The 20598-nt window shown below is 35.7% G+C and overlaps 2 protein-coding genes across 3 annotated transcripts in view; one reads left to right on the forward strand and one right to left on the reverse strand.

Moving 5' to 3' along the window:
* LOC136037175 (equilibrative nucleoside transporter 3-like) overlaps nt 1–20598 on the reverse strand; it is a 103827-nt gene that overhangs the window by 50941 nt on the left and 32288 nt on the right. The gene's annotated exons all lie outside the window — the stretch shown is intronic.
* LOC136037172 (glycoprotein-N-acetylgalactosamine 3-beta-galactosyltransferase 1-like) overlaps nt 12645–20598 on the forward strand; it is an 82085-nt gene continuing 74131 nt past the window's right edge. The window contains exon 1 of the mRNA XM_065719716.1: nt 12645–12748. Within this exon, the coding sequence (XP_065575788.1) occupies nt 12718–12748 (31 nt within the window). The 5' untranslated portion in view covers nt 12645–12717. The remainder of the gene's footprint in view (nt 12749–20598) is intronic.

The following is a 20598-nucleotide window of genomic DNA, read 5'->3' on the forward strand; positions in this document are numbered from 1 at the left end:
GAGAAGGAAAAGCCCCTTTCATATACGGAGTAATTTCTGTTCGTTTTAAGTTTTAATGTCGCTCCTTACTTTCATTTAAAAAACTTGTTTTTTTTTATTTAATTTCTGAACGTTTTTGAATCAATGCATGTTTTGATTTTGGCTCTCCGCAGAGGAATAATTAAAACGAAATTTATATATTTAGCTTTTTTTGACTAAATGGCTGTCTCATAATTTTGATCGAATGATTTTGAGAAAAAAGAACGGGGAAGGAAGCCTATTTGCCCTCTGATTTTCGGTTAGTTAAAAAGGCAACTAGAACTTTTAATTTTTATGAATCTTTTTATAAGTAAAAGATATACGTAACTTATAAATTAGCGTACGTAAAGAACTTTTGTATTCTCATGTGTTTATTACATATCTGAGGGGGTTCGCCCCCTCGTCAGTACCTCGCTCTTTACACTAAAGCTTAAATTTTGTCCCTATTCATTAAGAATGAGCCCTGAATCACAAAAGCCGCAGAATAAATAGTTGAAATTACTAAAAATACTTTAGCGTAAAGAGCGAGGTATTAGGAGGAGGTGAGCCCCTCATATGGGTAATAATTTCTGTTCGTTTTAAGTTTTAATGCTGCTGCTTACTTCCAGCTGAAAAAAAAACTTTTTCATATTTATTTTTCATTTTTTTTTAAGTATTGCTAGTAAATCCTGCGCTCCCTTCATGGAAATTTTCTTCCCCCATGACAAATTCCTCGATGGAAAGTTCCCCAGCATATCCCCCTCTTCTCAACCCCTGCCTCCAACCAAAAAATCTTCCCGAAAACGCCTGTACACTTCCCAATAACCATTACTATATGTAAGCACTGGTCAAAGTTTTGAACTTGTAACCCCTCCCACGGGGACTGTGGGGTATTAAGTCGTCCCCAAATACATAGTTATAAAGTTTTTCGACTACACTGAATAAAATGGCTATCTCAGAATTTTGATCCGTTGACTTTGGGAAAATAATTAGCGTGGGAGGGGGCCTAGGTGCCCTCCAATTTTTTGGTCACTTAAAAAGGGCACTAGAACTTTTCCTTTCCGTTAGAATGAGCCCTCTCGCAACATTCTAGGACAACTGGGTCGATACGATCACCCCTGGGGAAAAAAAACAAACAAATAAACACGCATCCGTGATCTGCCTTCTGGCAAAAAATATAAAATTCCACATTTTTATAGATAGGAGCTTGAAACTTCTACAGTAGGGTTCTCTGATACGCTGAATCTGATGGTGTGATTTTTGTTAAGATTCTATGACTTTTAGGGGGTGTTTCCTCCTATTTTCTAAAATAACGCAAATTTTCTCAGGCTCGTAACTTTTGATGGGTAAGACTAAACTTGATGAAACTTATATATTTAAAATCAGCATTAAAATGCAATTCTTTTGATGTCGCTATTGGTACCAAAATTTAATTTTTTAGAGCTTTGGTTACTATTGAGCCGGGTCGCTCCTTACTACAGTTAGTTACCACGAACTGTTTGATTAACAAATCATATAGACTCATTAATTATTTTTGGAAATTTTTACTTATAAGCGAGCAGTAGAGGGAAGGTTTCTGTAGCAAGCGTCGTTGTACCTGCCGGGAGTGTGTCTCCCTTAAATTGCGGGGAATAGATAGCAGAGAGAAATAAACTTTACCAGAGATATTCTTTTTGGTAATGGATACCCCATTCCTTTTGTCAATAACATAATTAACCGTAGAATAAAGAGACATTTTTGTAAAATCGAAGAAGATATTTCACAATGTGAGGCTACTGATAAGCCCTCAAATATTGTCTATCTTTCGTATATCCCAAAAATCACAACAAAATTAAAAAAATATTTGCAAAAAAAATAATCTGTGCGTAGCTTTTACTAATAATTTTAAAATCATTAATTTCTTAATTTTCGGTAAAGATAAGACCCCAGTTACTCGCCAAAGAGGGGTCTATCAAATACCCTGTGATTGTGGAAATTACTATGTCGGCAGGACCCATCAGAATCTAGAAAAACGATTATAACAGCATAAAAAAGACATAGACAAGGCATTAATTTCAAATAGTTCCAACAACTCCTTTGATTCTGCTTTAGGTTGGCATATATTTAACAATTCGTCCCACAAGAGACTTTTTGAAAAATCATCACTCATCAGTAATGATTTGGGGATAAACAGGTGGTTCAAGAATCAATCGAAATTAGTCTCAAAATAAATAATAATATTTCTTTGAACAGGGACTTGGAGAATACTCACTAAATTCTTTATACTCAAATTTAATTAATAATGATCTAACAAAATATTTTACTAACCGATTTATAATAATATTGAACCAGCTACGAAAAGGCCTTTGAGACAGGCTGCTAAGAATGCAAGGTTGGCTCTGAGAAATTGCATTTAATCACTTTGTTCTCTTTAGTTTGTATGAATTAATATTCTCACTTCATTCTTTTTGTCAGTCCTGGTTGAACTTTGTTGAAGTAAGGATGCTAGGGCTGTTTAAAAAAAAAGTTTTTAAAAAACGTTATTAGTTTTAATTCTCACAATTTAATGTTAGTTTATCTATATATACATATTTTCTCTCTCGTTCTTGTATTGTGCTGAAGACGGCCCTTGGACATAGGGCCGAAACATTTACAGAACTGATTTCCACTGACTTGAAAAGATGTTCCCTATTGTTTTTACTTTGTATTTGTTTGTCCAAGATATCTGGTTTCTAATATTTCTGGCTTCCCCCTCCAGCTCCCCCCAATGTCACTAGATCTGGTCGGGATTTAAGATGAGAGTTCTAAAGCACAAGATCCGGTAAAACTAAAGCAAACAGTATTACTGGCTTTCGTATAAAGTGAATATACACTCGATGCCTTTTTTTATGCTCTTTACAAATATAATAATCGCTTCTACCGGAAATTCAGATTTAAGCACTTTTTGACCTCATAAAAATGACCTAGATATGGGGTATAAAAAAGGCTTAAAACATTGCTCTCAGACTTTATAACATTGGACTCAAAGTTACAGTGTCTTATAAATACATTTTTTAAATGTTATATTATCCACAAGCACTGATTTTCTACGATTAAATTGGATAAATAAATATTATCAATGTTATAGCGTTTTCTTCTTCCTTGTCATCGAAATTTCAACTAAAGCATGCGTTTTCGGTCGTTTTTTTTACAAAATAATAGGATATTTGAAATCGCAAATCTGCAATAGTTTAGAAACAAATTTGGGCTATATATTTGCACATCAGGGGGTGGGGGTAAAGCATAGCATATATTGAATACGTAAGCTAACCATTGCTGTATTTAATATAGTTAAATTTATAGCAAACAGTATAAAAGGCGGTCATAATATCTGGCTTTCATATTTTCGACCAAAAACGCATGCTTTTATTTAAAATCCGATATCAAGGAAGAAGAAAACATCATAACATTGGAAAAATTAATTTATCCAAATTAATATTGGAAAATCAGTGCTTTTGGATTATATAACATTAAAAAAATTGATTTATAATGAAACAGTAAGTTTGAGATCAATATTATAAGGTATTTAAAGTTCAGGACCAATTTTCTTAGCCTTTTTTATACCACTTATTTAGGTCATTTTTAAGAGGTCAAAAAATGCTTAAATTTGAATTTCCGGTAGAAGCGATTATTATATTTGTAAAGAGCATAAAAAAGGCAGTGAGTGGTATATTCACTTTATACGAAAGCCAGTAATACTGTTTGCTATAAATTTACCCAAGATTCTTCTAAAGATCAAATTTCGTTAAGATCTGATCACCCACTCGTAAGTTAAAAATACCTCATTTTTTCTAATTTTCCTGAATTATTCCCACCCCAACTCCACCCAAGAGAGTGGATCCGGTCCGGTTATATACGTCACATATCTTGGACTTGTGCTTATTCTTCCCACCAAGTTTCATCCTGATCTCTCCACTTTAAGCGTTTTCAAAGATTTCCGGCCCCCCAATGACACTGGATCCGGTCGGGATTCAATATAAGAGATCTGAGTTACGAGGTCCTTCTAAATATGAAATTTTATTAAGATCGGATCACAACATCGTAAGTTAAAAATATCTCATTTCTTTTTATTTTTTAGAATTAAACTTTCCCCCCTCCGACTCCCCCAAAGAGAGCGGGTCCGTTCCGGTTATGTCAATCACGTATCTAGGAATTGTGTTTATTTTTTTCCACCAAGTTTCATCCCGATCCCTACAATCTAAGTGTTTTCCAAGATTTTAGGCCCCCCTCCCAAAATCCCCCCACTGCCACCAGATCCGGTCGGAATTTAAAATAAGAGCACTGAGGCACGATATCCTTCCAAATACCAAATTTCATTAATATCCGATCATTCCTTCGTAAGTTGAAAATACCTCATTTTTTTCTAATTTTTCAGAATTAACCCTCCCCCAGCTCCCCCAAAGAGAACGGATCTGTTCCAGTTATGACAATCACGTATCTATGACTTGTGATTATTTTTCCCACGAATTATCATCCCGATCCCTCCTCTCTAAGCGTTTTCCAAGATTTTAGACCCCCCAGTCCCCGCTATGTCACCAGATTCAGTCGGGACTTAAAATAAGAGCTCTGATACACAATATCTTTCTAAGATTTCCGGTCCCCCCAACTGCCCCCCACCAATTACGCTGGATCCGGTTGAGATTTAAAATAAGAGATCTGAGTTACGAGATCCTTCTAAATATGAAGTTTCATGAAGATCCGATCACTCCTTCGTAAGTTAAAAATACCTTATTTTTATAATTTTTCAGAATTAACCCTCCCCCCAACTCCTCCAAAGAGAGCGGATCCGTTCCGGTTACCTCAATCACGTATTTCGGACTTGTGATCATTTTTCTCACTAGGTTTCATCCTGATCCCTCCACTCTAAGTGTTTTCCAAGATTTTAGGTTCCCCCCAACTCCCCCAATGTGACTGGATCCGGTCAGGATTTCAAATAAGAGCTCTGAGACACGATATCCCTCCAAACATCAAATTTCATTATGATCCGATCACCCGTTCATAAGTTAAAAATGCCTCATTTTTTCTAATTTTTCCGATTTAGCCGTTCCCCCACCCCCACCCCCAGATGGCCGAATCAGGGAACTGACAATTTTCAATTTAATTTGGTCTGGTTCTGATATGGCTGCCAAATTTCATCGTTCTAGCTTACCTGGAAGTGCCTAAAGTAGCAAAACCGGGACAGACAGACCGACAGACAGACCAATACAATTTGCGATCGCTATATATCACTTGGTAGATACCAAGTGCCATAAAAACAAGTAAACATGCATCCTTGATCTGTCTTCTGGCAAAAAATGCGAAATCCCCCATTTTTGTAGATAGGAGCTTGAAACTTCTACAATAAAGTTCGCTGATACACTGAATCTAATGGTGTGATTTTCATTAATATTGTATAACCTTTAGGGGTGTTTCCCCCTATTTTCTAAAATGAGGGTAATTTTCTCAGGCTCGTAGCTTTTGATGAGTAAGATTAATCTTGATGAAACTTATATATTTAAAATGAGTATTAAAATGGATTCTTTTGATGTAACTATTGGTATCAAATTTCCATTTTTTAGAGTTTTGGTTACTATTGAGCCGACTCGCTCCTTACTACAGTTTGCTACCACGAACTGTTTGAAAGTTCATTTAATGTCTTTACAGTGGTCAAAATATCCGGATTTTTTGTATTTGTTTTCACTGTACAATTAGGGACTTATTCCCAATTAAACTTTTATTGATTCGTCATAGAAAGGCAGTGCGGTCCTAGAAGAAAATTAAATATAAAAAAAAACAAGTGTTTTTAGCTGAAAATAAGGAGCGACATAAAAACTTAAAACGAACAGATATTACTTTGTATATGAAAGGGGCTGCTTCCTCATCAACGCCCTGCTCTTTACGCTAAAGTTTGACTCTCTCTCAAGTCTGCTTGTTAAACAGTAAAAAACATTAGCGTAAAGAGCGGGGCGTTGATGAGGAAGCAGCCCCTTTCATATAAGAAGTAATTTCTGTTCGTTTTAAGTTTTAATGTCGCTCCTTGCTTTCAGCTAAAAAAAACTTGTTTTTTTTTTGTATTTAATTTCTGAACGTTTTTGAATCAATGCATGTTTTTATTTTGGCTCTCCGCAGAGGAATAATTAACCCGAAATTTGCAAGTTTATTTTTTTTTGGCTAAATGGCTTTCTCATAGTTTTGATCGAATGATTTTGAGAAAAAAAGGAACGGTGGAGTTAGCCTAGTTGCCCTGCGAATTTTCTGATACTTAAAAAGGCAACTAGAACTTTTAATTTTTTACGAATGTTTTTATTAGTAAAAGATAAACGTAACTTATAAATTAGCTTACGTAACGAACTTTTGTAATCTCATGTTTTTATTACATATATGAGGGGTTCACCCCTTCGTCAGTACCTCGCTCTTTACACTAAAGATTTAAATTTTGTCCCAATTCATTAAGAATAACCCCTGAATCACAAAAGCTGTAGAATAAATAGTTGGAATTACTAAAAATACTTTAGCGTAAAGAGCGAGGTATTAGGAGGAGGTGAATCCCTCATAGCCGTAATAATTTCTGTTCGTTTTAAGTTTTAATGCTGCTCCTTACTTCCAGTTGAAAAAAACATTTCATATTTATTTTTTTATTGTTGTTTTTAAATAATGCTAGAAAATCCTGCACTCCCTTCATGAAAATTTTCTTCCCCTATGACAAACCCCTCAATGGAAAGTTCCCCCAGCATATCCCCCTCTTCTCGGCCCCTCCCCCATCCAAAAATCCCCCTGAAAACGTCTGTATACTTGCCAATAACCATTACTATATGTAAGCACTGGTCAAAGTTGTTAACTTGTAGCCCCTCCCACGGGGACTGTGGGGGAGTAAGTCGTCCCCAAAGACATAGTTATAAGGTTTTTTCGACTACGCTGAATAAAATGGCTATCTCAGAATTTTGATCTGTTGACTTTGGGAAAACAATTAGCGTGGGAGGGAGCCTAGGTGCCCTCCAATTTTTTGGTCACTTAAAAAGAGCACTAGAACTTTTCATTTCCGTTAGAATGACCCTCTTGCAAGATTCTAGGACCACTGGGTCGATACGATCACCCCTGGAAAAAAAACAAATAAACACGCATCCGTGATCTGCCTTCTGGCAAAAAATACACAATTCCACATTTTTGTAGATAGGAGCTTGAAACTTCTACAATAGGGTTCTCTAATACGCTGAATTTGATGGTGTGATTTTCGTTAAGACTCTATGACTTTTAGGGGGAGTTTCCCCCTATTTTCTAAAATAAGGCACATTTTCTCAGGCTTTTAACTTGTGATGGTTAGGATTAAACTTGATGAAACTTATATATTTAAAATCAGCATTAAAATGCAATTCTAATGATATAGCTATTGGTATCAAAATTCCATTTTTTAGAGTTTTGGTTACTATTGAGCCGGGTCGCTCCTTACTACAGTTCGTTTCCACGAACTATTTGATACCTTACTTAAGGTAATACGTCGTATACATGGAGAGATGCGACCAATCAAGCAAATAACTTTAAATTCAACAGCGTTTCTTATGTAATTAAATAAAAAACAGGTTTTTTTTTTAACTGAAAGTAAGGAGCAACATTAAAACTTAAAAAACGAACAGAAATTACCCCGTATATGAAAGGGGCTGTTCCCTCTTCAACACCCTGCTCTTTACGCTAAGGTCTTTACTGTTTTAAAAATTAGAGTTGAGAAAAAGAGTCAAACTTTAGCGCAAAGAGCAGTGCGTTGAAGAGGGAACAGCCTCTTTTTTTGCCGTAGCAAAAAACAGCAAATTTACAGTCTCCGGTATTCGTCGTCATTACCTCTAGGATTCAAATTGGCCAGAGGGCATAGCCTGCCAATTTGGCTAGGAGTAAATCACTGATTTTAACGTTCGCAGGATTCATGCCTAGTAAATGAAAGATTATAAAGTGAAAGAAACTTATCTTTCCGTGAGGGCCGAGCCTCACTAATGTATCCAAGTAAACAATCAGTCCAAACTGTGCGAGGTCGGTCCAACTGCTAATACTTCTCTACAATAAAAAGTGTGATTAACGCGCAGGCAAATTATATCCAATTTTCTCTACATACCACACTTGGCTATCGTATCTAATTTTCTCAATTCAAAACACCAAAAATCTGATTGTGTGATAAATTCAAGTATTAGATTGCACAATTTCTGTAGTCACTGAATTAATTCATGGCTAAGGAATCAAGTTCAAACAATTCAAAAGTTCAAATAGGTGTAATCCCTTTGAGAGCTAGTTCAATACTGCAGCATATCAGTATAGTACAGGCAGCTTCTTTGAATTAAATTTATTTTTTTCGGTAATCTCGGTTACAATGTTTTTTCTGATATTATGAGAAATAGAAACATTCAGATCGAAATAAAGATTTTTAATTTTATGAATGGCTTAAAAATATTAAGTGGAAACTTTCAGGCCATGATGAGGGGGATGTACAACTGACGAAAAGGCGATATGCGCATACTTCCTTATATGAAATTACTCCGTATATGAAAGGGGCTTTTCTTCTTCATCGCCCCGCTCTTTACGCTAAATTTTGATGTTTTCTCTTAACTCTACCTCTTAAAACAGTAAAACCCTTTAGCATAAAGAGCGTGGCGTTGAGGAGGAAAAGCTCCTTTCATATACGGAGTAATTTCATATAAGGATGTATGCGTATATTGCCTTTTCGTCAGTTGTACATCATACAGTATCCAGTGCAGTATTGAACTAGCTCTCAAAAGGATTACACCTATTTGAACTTTTGAATTATTTGAACTTGATTCCTTAGCCATGAATTAATTCAGTGACTACAGAAATTGTGCAATCTGATACTTGAATTTATCACACAATCATATTTTTGGCGTTTTGAATTGAGAAAATTAGATACAATAGCCAAGTGTGATATTTAGAGAAAATTGGATACAATTTGCCTGCGCGTTAATTACACTTATTAGTGTAGAGAAGGAATAGCAGTTGGGCCAACCTCGCACAGTTTGGACTGATTGTTTACTTGGATACATTAGTGAGGCTCGGCCCTCACGGAAAGATAAGTTTCTTTCACTTTATAATATTTCATTTATTGGCATGAATCCTGCGAACATTAAAATCGGTGACTTATTCCTAGCTAAATTTGCGGGCAATCCCCTCTGGCCAATTCGAATCCTAGAGGTAATGAAAACAAATACCGGAGACTGCAAATTTGCTGTTTTTTGCTACGGCAAAAAAGGGGCTGTTCCCTCTTCAACGCCCTGCTCTTTGCGCTAAAGTTTGACTCTTTCTCTCAACTGTAATTTTCAAAACAGTAAAAACTTTAGCGTAAAAATCAGGGCGTTGAAGAGGGAACAGCCCCTTTCATATACGGGGAAATTTCTGTTCGTTTTAAGTTTTAATGTTGCTCCTTACTTTCAGTTAAAAAAACTTTTTCTATTTAATTTCTGAACGTTTTTTAGTTAATCCATGTTTTGATTTTGGCTCTCCGCAGATGAATAATTAAAACGAAATTTGCATATTTATTTATTTGGCTAAATGGCTTTCCCATAGTTTTGATCGAATGATTTTGAGAAAAAAGGAGGGGGAGGAGGCGCAGTTACCCTCCAATTTTTTGGGTGCTTAAAAGGCAACTAGAACTTTTAGTTTTTTACGAACGTTTTCATTAGTAAAAGATATATGTAACTTACGAATTAGCTTACGTAACAAACTTCTATATTCGTACGTTTTTATTATGTATATGAAAGGATTCACCCATTCGTCAATACCTCGCTCTTTACACTAAAGCTTAAATTTTGTCCCCTGAATCACAAAGGCCGTAGAATAAATAGTTGAAATTACTAAAAATGCTTTAGCGTAAAGACTGAGGTATTAGGAGGAGGTGAACCTCTTACAAGCGTAATATTTTCTGTTTGTTTTAATTTTTAATGCTATTCCTTACTTTCAGTTAAAAAAACTTTTGCATATTTATTTTTTCATTTTTTTTAAATAATGCTAGAAAATGCTGCGCCCCCTTTATGGAAATCTTCTTCCCCATGACAAATTCCTCCATGGAAAGTATCCCCCACATAACCCCCTCTTCTCAACCCCCCTCCCAACCAAAAAATCCCCCCTGAAAACGTCTGTACACTCCCCAAAAACCATTACTATATGCAAACACTGGTCAAAATTTGTAACTTGCAGCCCCTCCCACGGGGACTGTGGGGGAGTAAGTCGTCCCCAAAGACATGGTTATAAGGTTTTTTGACTATGTTGAATAAAATGGCTATCTCAGAATTTTGATCCGACCACTTTGGGAAAAATGAGCGTGGGAGGGGGCCTAGTTGCCCTCCAATTTTTTGGTCACTTAAAAAGGGCATTAGAAATTTTCATTTCCGTTCGAATGAGTCCTCTCCTAGGACCACTGGGTCAATACGATCACCCCTGGGAAAAAAAAACAAATAAACACGCATCCGTGATTTGTCTTCTGGCAAAAAATACAAAATTCCACATTTTTGTAGATAGGAAGTTGGAACTCATACAGTGGGGTTTTCTGATACGCTGAATCTGATGCTGTGATTTCAGTTAAGATTCTATGACTTTTAGTGGGCATTTCCCCCTATTTTCTAAAATAGGGCAAATTTTCTCAGGCTCATAACTTCTGATAGGTATGACTAAACTTGATGAAATTTATATATTTGAAATCAGCATTAAAATGCTATTCTTTTGATGTAACTATTGGTATCCAAATTCCGTTTTTTAGAGTTTTGGTTACTATTGAGCCGGGTCGCTCCTTACTACAGTTCGTTACCACGAACTGTTTGATTGGAAGAAGAAGAAGTCTGTGCCAACTTCATTAGAAATTCAAACATACATTTCGTCGTGGTTTTAACTAGCTGTCAAGATCATAATTTTACAGTTGAAGGAAAACAATGTTAAGGAAGTTTCCACACATCAAAAAGTGACCAGAAAAATCTCAAAAAATTCATAAGCGGTTATATTTGGGTGGATTATTTGATGGTATAAGTACATTTACGACAACTCTTACTTGATAGGCTTTTCTGCAGTTGCGACTTAGGATGAAAACCAAAAATGTAGCCTAAATACAGTTACAGCTTTGACTATTTTTTGTTTATTCAACTTCAAATATGTAAAAAAGATATTTAAAAAATGTTATTCGTATTTTCATCCTCTTTTTCGACATCAAGGGCATCTCAAATGTCGAATGACGAACGACCCCTGTAATAGTCGAATCCATGACCCTGTTGTCGTGATCTAAGAGTGACAAAAAAAATGTTCCACCTTTCCTTCTAGATTCAGAAAAAAGGGAAATTCTTGAGGAAGTCTTCAAATAATAACCTTATACCATACATATAGTAGAGCTCTCCACCTAGTTTATTTAAAGTGTTGTGATTTTTTAGCTTAGGGGAGGAACTACAAACAGCCTTGTTAGCTTTCTCAGTCAAGAAATAATTAAAAATAATATATTATCACATAGTTAACAAATTGGCGAAGAGAGGGTTTAAAAATTCCAAAATCGCTAGGTTTGGTCTTAGGAGATAGATTCAATAAGAATGGCGCGTTTTATTTTGAAGTTCTAATTACTTGGCATGGAACGCGCATGATACACCAATTGAGTCGCTATTCAGCTTACAGTGCTCAGTAGGTAGGTTATTACCATTTTTAGAACTGATCATTTTCCAGTTCAGCAACACAATGCGGTTAAATTCATATGAGGTCTTTTTTTTGCCATCATCAACCCTTTTTTGACCATAAAAATTTACAATCAATTCCTGTGTCTAAAACACACTATGCGTCTAAAATATGCGCATTTGATATTTTCTTTAAAGAAAATAACTCTTCTTATTGTTGTTTTCCCTAAACTGTATTTTAATCTTAGGCGGAATACTACTGTAAATATTTGCTGTAAGCCGAGACGTCATTTTTTTCAGGCCTGAAATGAAAATTTAAAACCCTTCTTTTTCGTCCATTTTTTCAAAATCTGAATCACAATTAACTTGAATGAATTTATAGAGCATAGCAACAATAGTATGTTATATAAATAGTCTAATCTCGGATGGTAGTGGATCAAGTTCAAAGCTTATTTAAAGTTTCCTGGATAATATGTTTTAACACTGGTTATGGGTTGTCCCTGACACTCCTCCTCATTTTCATCTTGGAAAATTGAGATTTGACTTGTTTTTTCTCCATTGTGTGAGTAAACTGGTCGACAGTGGAGAGATTCTTCGCTAATCTAAAATGAACATGATGGATATGTTCGTCGAAGTCAAGCTTTTTATGTCGGTAGTTCGAAAGATACATCAATGTTTTTTTTTTCTCAATATGCTTTAGGTTCATGTCTCTTCTTATTTCCTATGAAATAGGTTTAAAATAATTTCAGCTAAAACTTGAAGACCTGTAAAGAATATCTATTTTGAAATTACTGCTCACTATATAAGATAAACAAAACCTTTATTAAAGTTTTTGCTGTTTTGTAAGATTAACGCTCTATAACATATTGCATTTTGAATTACTGCCACTGCAGTGCGCCCTGTATTTAAAACAACTGAATCCTGAAATGCAAAAATATAAGGTATTTTAATTCCCTTCAAAGGTGATTAGCCTGAAAATCAAATAAAAAGACTGGTACTTAACGTCGCAAACAGGTCTTTTGTAAGATTTTGCAATTCGAGCTCAATCTTCTTTTCACTAGTATATGATTGTTTAAGAGATTTAGAGATGATCCCTTATCGATGGAATGTTATATCAAGTAAGTGCATTCTGGATATCATTTTAATATGCATCAAGGCCGCATCCAGGTGGTGTGACCCCCCTCCAAACTGTTTGTCTGACTCGTAAAAACGTAACAAAGATGGACATAAACAAATTTTTATGCGCATTTGAAGGTTTTTTGTACCCCCCAAACAAATTCTGGTGTAAAACACCCCCCGAAAACAAAAATCCTGGATACGGCCCTGTCATACATACAACAATTAGAGCCGTATAAAACCAACCTTTTTCTGTAAGTCCCAGAAAAACTAAGAGATTGGTGGCCTTCAACTGTATTTCTACTTGTGATGCACATGTAATTTTGATTACCTATTTCTCTCCTTCAAAGAGGTTGAATTTTTGTTCTGATCAAACAGTTCGTGGTAACGAACTGTAGTAAGGAGCGACCCGGCTCAATAGTAATCAAAACTCTAAAAAATGGAATTTTGATACCAATAGCTACATCAAAAGAATTGCATTTTAATGCTGATTTTAAATATATAAGTTTCATCTAGTTTAGTCTTACCCATCAAAAGTTACGAGCCTGAGAAAATTTGCGTTATTTTAGAAAATAGGGGGAAACACCCCCTAAAAGTCATAGAATCTTAACGAAAATCACACCATCAGATTCAGCGTATCAGAGAACTCTACTGAAGAAGTTTCAAGCTCCTATCTACAAAAATGTGGAATTTTGTATTTTTTTGACCAGAAGGCAGATCACGGATGCGTGTTTATTTTATTTTTTTTTTTTTTTTTTTTCCCAGGGGTGATCTTATCGACCCAGTTGTCCTAGAATGTTGCGAGAGGGCTCATTTAACGGAAATGAAAAGTTCTAGTGCCCTTTTTAAGTGACCAAAAAATTGGAGGGCACCAAGGCCCCCTCCCACGCTAATTATTTTCCCAAAATCAACAGATCAAAATTCTGAGATAGCCATTCTATTCAGCGTAGTCGAAAAACCTTATAACTATGTCTTTGGGGACGACTTACTCCCCCACAGTCCCCGGGGGAGGGGCTACATGTTACAAACTTTGACCAGTGCTTACATATAGTAATGGTTATTAGGAAGTGTGCAGGCGTTTTCATTAGGATTTTTTGGTTGGAGGGAGGGGTTGAGAATAGAGGGATAGGCTGGGGGAACTTTCCATCGAGGAATTTGTCATGGTGGAAGAAAATTTCCATGAAGGGAGCGCTGGATTTACTGGCATTATTTAAAAAAAAAACAATGAAAAAATAAATATGAAAAAGCTTTTTCAGCTGGAAGTAAAGAGCAGCATTAAAACTTAAAACGAACAGAAATTATTACCCATATGAGGGGCACACCTCCTACTAATACCCCGCTCTTTACGCTAAAGTATTTTCAGTAATTTCAACTATTTATTCTACGGCTTTTGTGATTCAGGGGTCATTGTTAATGAATTGGGACAAAATTTCAGCTTTAGTGTAAAGAGCGAGGTACTGACGAGGGGGCGAACCCCCTCATATATGTAATAAAAAGATGAGAATACAAAACTTCTTTACGTAAGCTAATTTATGAGTTACGTATATCTTTTACTAAAAAAAAAGATTCGTAAAAAATTAAAAGTTCTAGTTGCCTTTATCTTAATTTACCAAAAAATCGGAGGGCAACTAGGCTTCATCCCCCGCTCTTTTTTCTCAAAATCATTCGATCAAAATTAAGAGAAAGCCATTTAGCAAAAAAAAAAATATGCAAATTTCGTTTTAATTATTCCTCTGCGGAGAGCCAAAATCAAAACATGCATTGATTGAAAAACGTTCAGAAATTAAATAAAAAAAACAAGTTTTTTTAACTGAAAGTAAGGAGCAAAATTAAAACTTAAAACGAACAGAAATTACTTCGTATATGAAAGGGGCTGCTTCCTCACCAACGCCCCGCTCTTTACGCTAAAGTTTTTTACTGTTTTAAAAAGAAGAGTTGAGAGAAAGAGTCAAACTTTAGCGTAAAGAGCGGGGCGTTGGTGAGGAAGCAGCCCCTTTCATATACGAAGTAATTTCTGTTCGTTTTAAGTTTTAATTTTGCTCCTTACTTTCAGTTAAAAAAACTTGTTTTTTTTTATTTAATCCCCAGAAGACACTAGCTCTTACTTCTGGTTAAATTTGTAATCCGAAAAGAATTTTTCAAAGAGAAGTAAAGAGCCATATTAAAGCTGTAGAAAACCGAAAATAAGGTTTGATAACAACTCAAACTTAAAACGACCAGAAATTACTATAAGAAAAACGAAGCCTAAAACGAAAAGAAATTAAAATAAATAATCACATCAAACGCAAAAATAACAGATACTAATGCAGGTGAAAAATGAAGTCCTAAAACGGGAAAAAACTAAAATATATACTCAATGCATATTAGCAAAGAAATTTCTAGAGACTGGAGTGTGGCTACTGCTCCCTCCTACTAACCGTAGACCTTATAAAGTCTATTCAGTAGTTTTCAAAACATCAACGAAAAATAAGAAGAAAAAATCAGTATAATCGTCGAGATGACTGGGAAGAACTAATGATAATAACTGAATGTTTAATACATAATGATTTTTACTCCCTCAGTAATTCAAGACTCAGTATTCTAATTAAGAGTAATTTTATATTTCCTATTTTATAATAGTAATTTCTGGTCCTTTTAAGTTTGGATTATTATGAAACTACATTTCTGCTCGTCTTAAGTTTCGATAAAAAAAAAAAAAAAAAAAAAAAAAAAAAAAACTGTTTTTCCACTTAAAGTAAGGAGTAACACTAAAGTTAAAACAAACCAAAATTATTTCGTATATAAGCGGGGTTGACCCTGCCTCAACCCCCACTCTTCATGCTAAAGTGTCCTAGTAGTTTTAAAAAGTTTTTTATTCTAATTAAACGACCGTTGTATTTCAAGATTTGTTCCTTAAGAATTAGGACAAAAGGTCAAATTTTAGCGTGAAGAACGAGGTAATGAGGAGGGGACAACCCCCTCACATATGGAATAATCTCTGCTCGCTTTAAGTTTTAATGTTGCTCCTTTCTTTCACTTGAAAATACTTGTTCATTTTTGTTTTGTTTAGTTTCTAATTGTTTTTTTTTTCAAATATTACCGGGACATCTGGCACCCTCCATGGATATTTTCTCCCATGTAAAATACCCCCTCCCCCCAAGAAAATTGCCTCGGACAATTCTATCTATGCTGAAAATTCCCTCCGGAAAATTTCCTGCGGATGATTCCGCCTGATAAATTATCCTTAGAATACTTTCATTTGAAAAAATATTTTCATTTCTCAGTGTTTTTCAGATTATCCCGGAAATCTCTCTCCCTGGATAATTCTTTTGGGAAATCTCCCTCCCTCTGAGCATAGTTGCTTCAATGAAAAATTCCCCCATGGTGAATTTTTCCCACAGAAGATTATCCTAACAAACAACAACAGCAGTTTGATTTGATACAAGATGTGACCATGGCTCGTTTGGAGATTGAAGTCATTATGAAGTTGGTTATCCTTGCAAACGATTATTCTCTTTATTTTAGTTTTAGAGGTTAATTTTACAAACAGATGTTTGGTTTGGCTATGGGGCCATCTCTCTCTCCTTTGTTGGCAAATCTCTTCATGGCTATTGAAACCTCCGATATACACAGTTTTAGGCTCTCCCCTTATTTCTGGGGCAGATTCATGGACGTGGTTTGTATTTGTAAACACGGTTTAGAGTCCTTAGACCTTTTCAATAAACATTTAAATAATTTTGATAAAAATGTAAAATTTACAGTGGAGTTTGAAGGAAAGGACGAACTACCTTTTCTTGATATCCTATTGATTAAAAGTGATTTCCATTTACTTTTCTCAGTATATTGAAAGCCTACACACAGTAATAGGTATTTAAACTTTCATTCGTGCCACCCTATTTCAGTGAAACGAGGGGTTGTTATTGCACTGGTGGATACTTTCAGAATTTCAGAATTTGTTCCCAGGATTTTTTAGATTCTGAATCGTTGTATTTGAGGGATATTTTATTTTGTAATAGTTACCCGATTAAATTCACGGATAAAATAATAAAAATAGACGCATTAAACACAACAATAGGGTTATTGGGGTTTCACAGTGTACAGAATAAAATATGCCAAAAAGTTTCATTTCTTTGTCTTATGTACCTATTTTGGGGGAGATGCTTAAAAGAATTTTGCGTAAACATAAAATAGATACTTGTTTCAAATCAGTGATATCATTAGGTAGTTTTCTTAATTCTGGGAAGGACGTAACCCGTGGAGATTTAGTTAGTGGGACAGAAGCGCCATTTGGGCCAAATCTTGGGGTGGGCATGAACTTCATCTTGCCCCCCCCAACTGGCGCATTTTCAGCACCCGTTTGTTGCTTGGAAATATACTGTAACCGAATGTGGGCCTCAGCCACACTGACCTCTAAGATTAATTATAACGTCGAAGATCACAATCAACGAGGTTAAATGATTAAACTGAAAGTGGAAAATTCAACCAGACTACAGGCTGGCCTTCCTCAGCGAGAAACTTTCTTATTTAAGTAACAATACAATGGTGAAAATAATCTTCATTAACATGCTGAGGTTTGTAACCAAAATCTCGGTTTTCCTTCAGCAGAAACCTTTCAGATCAAATACATTTACAAAAAGGAAAAACATAACAACAACAAAAAAATATTACACAACTCATGGTAACAAGGGGAACCACCGAGGTTTCATCTTTGCAAAATCATCAACAAGCTGGTTGTGGTCCAATTTTTACTAAATCCTTCTCTGCAAACATTAAAAGCAGGTTTAGGAATTTTTCTGTTTTTTCTCCTCATCGAGCAAGAAACGCTTGGCAATATCAGCTTGAGATTCGAGAAGAATGTCGTCGATATCCAGCTCGCCATGAAGAGCAGGGAAATGCTTGAGCAACTCTGTGTCCATAAACTTACTCGAGTTTTGGACCCAATGCTTCGAGTGTGCTCAGCACTGGTAAGTTATCTGTAAACCTTCTGTCAAATTCGGCTAGTAAACGGTCGAAAGTCTCGGAGTACTCTCGCTTTATCTCCTCCGCCAAAGTAGTAGTCGAATTTCCAGATTGGATGAAGTTCTTTCCTAGCGTCAAAGTTGTCACAAATTGTTTCAGATGCTTGGTGATCTTTTGAGTTCTAATGCTAATGGCTATTAATACCTTTAGATTTACCTAAAAAGTTAATAGGCTTAATGATGTAAAGTCTTCTACTTCTCTCCGTGCTCTCGTCTTTAGAGTCTTATGGTAGCGTTGGCCTACAATATGGGGTTCGACCAGTAGAGGATGTCAAGAGTCTCTAACTTTCATAAGGTTTAAGTGTCGAGCATAAAAATGTTTATTTACACATATGATACAGTAAATGTACATAAGACGAGAACAGAAACAGAATAAGAACTGACTCGAGTAATCTAAAACAGTGGCTTGTATTCACTAAAACAAGGAAATAAACATCGAAACATTTGACAGGAACTGACCTATTTTAATCTGTCAACTTAGAGAAATTACTGCAAATATTCATAATTTATAATTTTAATATAATCATCTAGGAAATGGGCATTTGACAGAACTCAAAGATGCTACTTTCAAAGTTTACAATGATTAATAGCAAATAGCGTAAAAACCCCAAGGGTCGTCAGGTAATTACGCTCTTTGGTTAATAGGCGTGCAGAAATCAATTGGACAGAATGGATTATGTTGGAGATAATGGATTATTATGGCCGGCAAAGGGCCCTTTGTGGTGGAAGCTTGAACCCCCTGGAAACTCTGGAGTGGGTATTTGACCACCCCTGACCCCCCCCCCCCCCAAATGGCGCCTCTGTTAGTGGGTGTATAAAATTCCTTGTTCTTGTGGAAGGTTTTATATTGGTAGAACTCATCAAGAATTTATTAAAAGATTTATTGAGCGTCACAATTCAATCGAAAAAACCCTAAATTTAAGAAAGCCTCCTGAAACTTTTGTTTCAGCTCTGGCTGAACATACATTCTTTCATCCGGAACATTTTGTACAATTTGATGAGGCAACAGCTATTTCTAATAATATGTTGTTGTTTTTTCAGTGGGCGAGGGAGGCTATAGAAATTAAAAACATAAGTTTGCTAATCGTTTAATAAATAGAGACACAGGGAATTTAATATATTGACCCAATTTATGATTGTTCTTTTGAAAAATTAACCAATAGTCAATAAAGGAATTAAAATTTTACATAATCACCAGGGGACCAGATTAAATATTAGACCAAAAAGAGTTGTCTTAATATTAGCTAACAAGAGGATTATTTCGCAGCCGAATAGTTAACTTAGTTTCAATTTTCATAATTTTTCCTCAGTTGCTTTGATGTTCTCATTGAAATAACTCTAATAGCTTCTTTTCCCTACGTGAATCAGTAGCGACAATTGTATTTATTATTACTGGTAGTGGTTTTAATCGTTTTTATTTTAGTGTTTTTTCTTTTTATCTTGTGCTGAGGACGCCTAGTTTAGATAGAATCGAAATATCCACGTTATTTTAGTCTTTTTTCTCTACTGGCCTCAGTCTCGTTTGAGATTTTTTTTTTGTGGAGTTTTATCTCTCTTTGTTGTTTGTTGTCATGTATGGCCAGTTCGGCTTAAGAAATTTCATTCGAAAATTATCCTGTTAATAATTTCTGCCGTGGAAAATCTCTCCTCCACGAAGAATTCCACCAGACAATACCAACCTCGCTGAAATTATCCCCATAAAAATTTCCCCCGAACATCTGTAAATGTAAAATTAATTTGTTAAAGAGAGAGTAAGACAAATAAAAATAATTCTGCATGGGAAACTTCCCTCCCCAAGGAAAATTCTTCCAGGCGTACCACAGCAGAAAATCCTCCCCTCCCCCACAAAAAATATCTATCCTTCCCAATAGCAAATACTATACGTAAGCTTTGGGCAAACTTCATAACTTACAGCTCTTTTTCCTGGGGCTATTGAGAGTTATGTTATCCTCAAAGGTATAGTTATTGGGCAAATCACTTAAAAAGGGAACTAGAACTTTTAATTTTCGTTTGAATGAGTCATCTCTTGACATTCTAGAACCACTGGTTCGAAACAAACACCCATGAGAAAAAAAATTAAAATAAACTCGCATCCGTACCCTTTCTTGTGGGAAAAAATGCAAAATTTCCAATTTGTGTAGATCGGAACTTGAAAAATAAACGGTAGGGTTCTCTGATATCCTATTACTACTACTACTACTACTAATAACTCACTGCAGCACCAAGCCATCTTGGGCCAACACAGCTATGCACGTTCCTCCTCCAACCTAATCTATTCAAGGCCTCGATCTTTACACCCTCCTGGGAAGCTCCCATTTCCTTTGAATCTTTATTTGTGACATCCTCCCGCCCCAGACGAGGACGACCTGATTTCCGTGTAGCCCCAGACGGTTGGCCAAAAAGGACAATCTTCGGCAATCTGTCATCCTTCATCCGCAGAACGTGGCCGAGCGATCTCAACCTTTCTTTCATTACAGCCCTAGAAAGCAGGATTGAACCACATTTTTCGCACAACCTACAGTTTGAAATACGGTCAGTCAGCTGGGTACCCAGAACAATCTGTAGGCAATTTCTCTGGAAAACATCTAGTAAAATTTCATCCGCTTTTCGGAGCACCTATGCTTCAGAGCCATATTTGACCGCTGTCATCACTCTTGCTTCCAATATTCTAATCGTGGTTTGCAGACTTATCTTCCTATTCTTCCAAACCTTATTTAATTATGAAAAAACACCCTGAGCCTTAGCTATTCTACTTTTAACATCTTCACTACTCCCACCGTCTTTACTAATAATACTATCAAGGTAAGTGAAGTTCCCCACCTGATTAATCTTTTCGTTACCCAACTTCATCTTTA

This window comes from Artemia franciscana, chromosome 16 (genome assembly GCF_032884065.1).
Source record: "Artemia franciscana chromosome 16, ASM3288406v1, whole genome shotgun sequence".
Taxonomy (NCBI): Eukaryota; Metazoa; Arthropoda; class Branchiopoda; order Anostraca; family Artemiidae; genus Artemia; species Artemia franciscana.